The 2,392-nt window shown below is 61.9% G+C and overlaps 1 protein-coding gene across 1 annotated transcript; it reads left to right on the top strand.

The window, feature by feature from the left end:
* Nucleotides 1-13: 13 nt before the first annotated feature.
* On the top strand, nt 14-1,081 carry MNX1 (motor neuron and pancreas homeobox 1; the record flags this gene model as incomplete). The annotated part of the gene is made up of 2 exons (XM_010286130.1): nt 14-151; nt 764-1,081. Coding segments are annotated over 2 exons (456 nt in total), but the record flags the coding sequence as incomplete, so codon positions are not given.
* Nucleotides 1,082-2,392: the final 1,311 nt, after the last annotated feature.

Here is a 2,392-nt window from a genome sequence, read left to right as displayed (position 1 = left end):
GCCTGGCCTGGAGGGGAAGTACCGCGGGCCCCGCACAGCCTTCACCAGCCAGCAGCTCCTGGAGCTGGAGAACCAGTTCAAGCTCAACAAGTACCTGTCCAGACCCAAGCGCTTTGAGGTGGCCACGTCGCTGATGCTCACCGAGACGCAGGTACCTTGGTCCTGGGGGGGATGGAGCACAGCACGAGGCGGCTGTCAGGGAGGCGGGGGTTGCACTGCAAGGAGGGAGGTCAAGGTCATGGGCAATGCTGATGCCACTCATTTGGCTGCCATCAGTCCCCCACCCCACTGCCCCCCATCAGGACCCCTTCCTAGGGCATCTTCTGCAGAGACCTGCCTGGTGGGCTCCAGGCTCTTCTTTTCTGAAGGCCACCCCAGAAATAATGCTCCTCTTTTTGTCCAGCACTCCCGACTTAGATTTCAGAGCCTTCCCACCCCTCACCGCGCTGTGGATGGGGGCTTTTTGTGGGGCTAAAACTCCTCTTTTAATGTCCCCGTGCATGTCCCTGGGCATCCTGGGGGATTGCTTGTCCCCTCTGTCCCTGACCCCCTGCCACGGAGGTTGGGCAGGGGGAAGGGAGCAGCCCCCAGTTACTCCTCTCCCCGTGACATCCTCAGCCTCCTCGCAGACGTGCAGCACCACGAGACGCCCCGCAACAAAGAGGCTTTGGGGGGACCCTCCACGCAGGGAAAGGCAAGGGGGTGAGTGGGGACAGGATGGGGCCGGGGGACACAGTCTCCCCTGGAGGCTCTCCCTCGGCAGGGGAAGATCTGGTTCCAGAAACGCCGCATGAAGTGGAAGCGGAGCCGCAAAGCAAAGGAGCAGGGCGCTCAGGTGGAGGCTGAGAAGCAACGAGGGCTCACCAAAGCCTGCGAGAAGCTGCTGCCCAGCGAGCCCCGGGGACAGGCTGCCGAAAGCCCCGAGTTCCTGGGGTGCAGCCCCAGCTCAGGCTTCCTGCACCGCAGCACTGCTGAGCTGGGCTACGGCCTGGACTCCTCCTGCTCAGGGGGCGAGGAGGAAGAAGAAGAGGAAGAGGATGAGATGGGTGCCACAGAGAGGAAGATTGGCTCTGTGTTGTGAAACAGATGGAGCTGGTTGGGGACAGGGGCTGCAGTGTCGAGGGTCTCTTTGCTGGCAGACACAGACTGTGCCCACGTGGAGCGGGGGGGCTGCAAGGCACCTGCCCCCCTTTAACTTATATGTGTTTGGATCCTATTTATCTCATAATTTTTCCTCTGTGTGTATCTGGGGGAGTCCCCACATCCCTCCCCTATAAAGCTGTTATCTGGATGCCTGTGCTCTTCCTTAGGGGACAGGAGGCTCTGCCCCGCTCCTGCCACTGCGCTGCCCTGCTGGGGTCCCTGGGGAGATGGGTGGGGACAGCAGACCCACACAGCTGGAGGGGACAGACACCGGACCCTCCTTTGACTCTGCACTGCCCCTTCCCTGCAGATATGACAGTGCCTGGAGCAAATGCATCGCTGAGCCCTGCGTGATGGGTGGCATGAAGGGCTGGGAAGGAGGATGCCCAGGATGTGTGCCAGCCTGCCCTGCCTCCGTCCTCCATCCCTGGTGGGGTCTATGCTTTGATGGGCAAAATTAAGCTGCCTTACAAAGCAGAGCTGATTAACGGGCTAATGCAGCGGTGATGTTTCTCATGTTGCAATCAGCCTGGTTGCACTGGTGTGGCACTGCCCTGCAGTGAGGTGGGAATGGAGCCCTCCTGGGTTTAGGGTGGTGCTCAGGCTGTTTGTGACGGCTCAATGCTGTGGTGAGCTCCCCTTTTCCCACGGTGGTATACAAACCCCATTTGGCCCCTTTTTGGGTTCATTCCAAGGTCCTCTTCGGGACTTGTTTGCTCTGGCTGTGCTCAAATCAACCCCCGGTAGCAGGATGACAACACGCACCCTCTGCCACCTCCCTAGAAGCATTAGGCTCAAGCCCTGACCCCCCCTAAAACAAGCAGGCTTGTTCTCAGGATGCCAGAGGGTCCTGACAGACCCTATAGACCTCCCTGTATGCTTTCTGGGCCTCCCCTTGGGGACGCTGACACGCCTGTGCAGGCAGAGGGACCAGCCCTGCAATGCCCAGCCTCCCCACCCGCCCCAGCCCGGGCGCAGCCCTGCTTCGCCACCCAGTGCACGTAGGGCTGCAGGAACGGGGTACGTTGGGCTGGGATGCCCCGTCCCCAGGCAGCCCGTGGTATTTCCCTCCTGCCCCATGTCCTGCTGTCCCCTCCTCGCTTCTCCCTGTCCCTGCCTGGGGGTGGCAGGGAGGGCTGCCTGTCCCCGGGACCTGCTGTGGGGGTGGGAGCTGCCAAGGGCCAGCAGCCCCCGGGGAGCCCCCGGGTCACCTCCGGCAGCCGGGCAGCGAGGGATGGCAACGGTAAGC

Source organism: Phaethon lepturus, unplaced genomic scaffold (genome assembly GCF_000687285.1).
Source record: "Phaethon lepturus isolate BGI_N335 unplaced genomic scaffold, ASM68728v1 scaffold44124, whole genome shotgun sequence".
Taxonomy (NCBI): domain Eukaryota; kingdom Metazoa; phylum Chordata; class Aves; order Phaethontiformes; family Phaethontidae; genus Phaethon; species Phaethon lepturus.
This window is presented reverse-complemented; position numbering and strand designations above follow the sequence as displayed.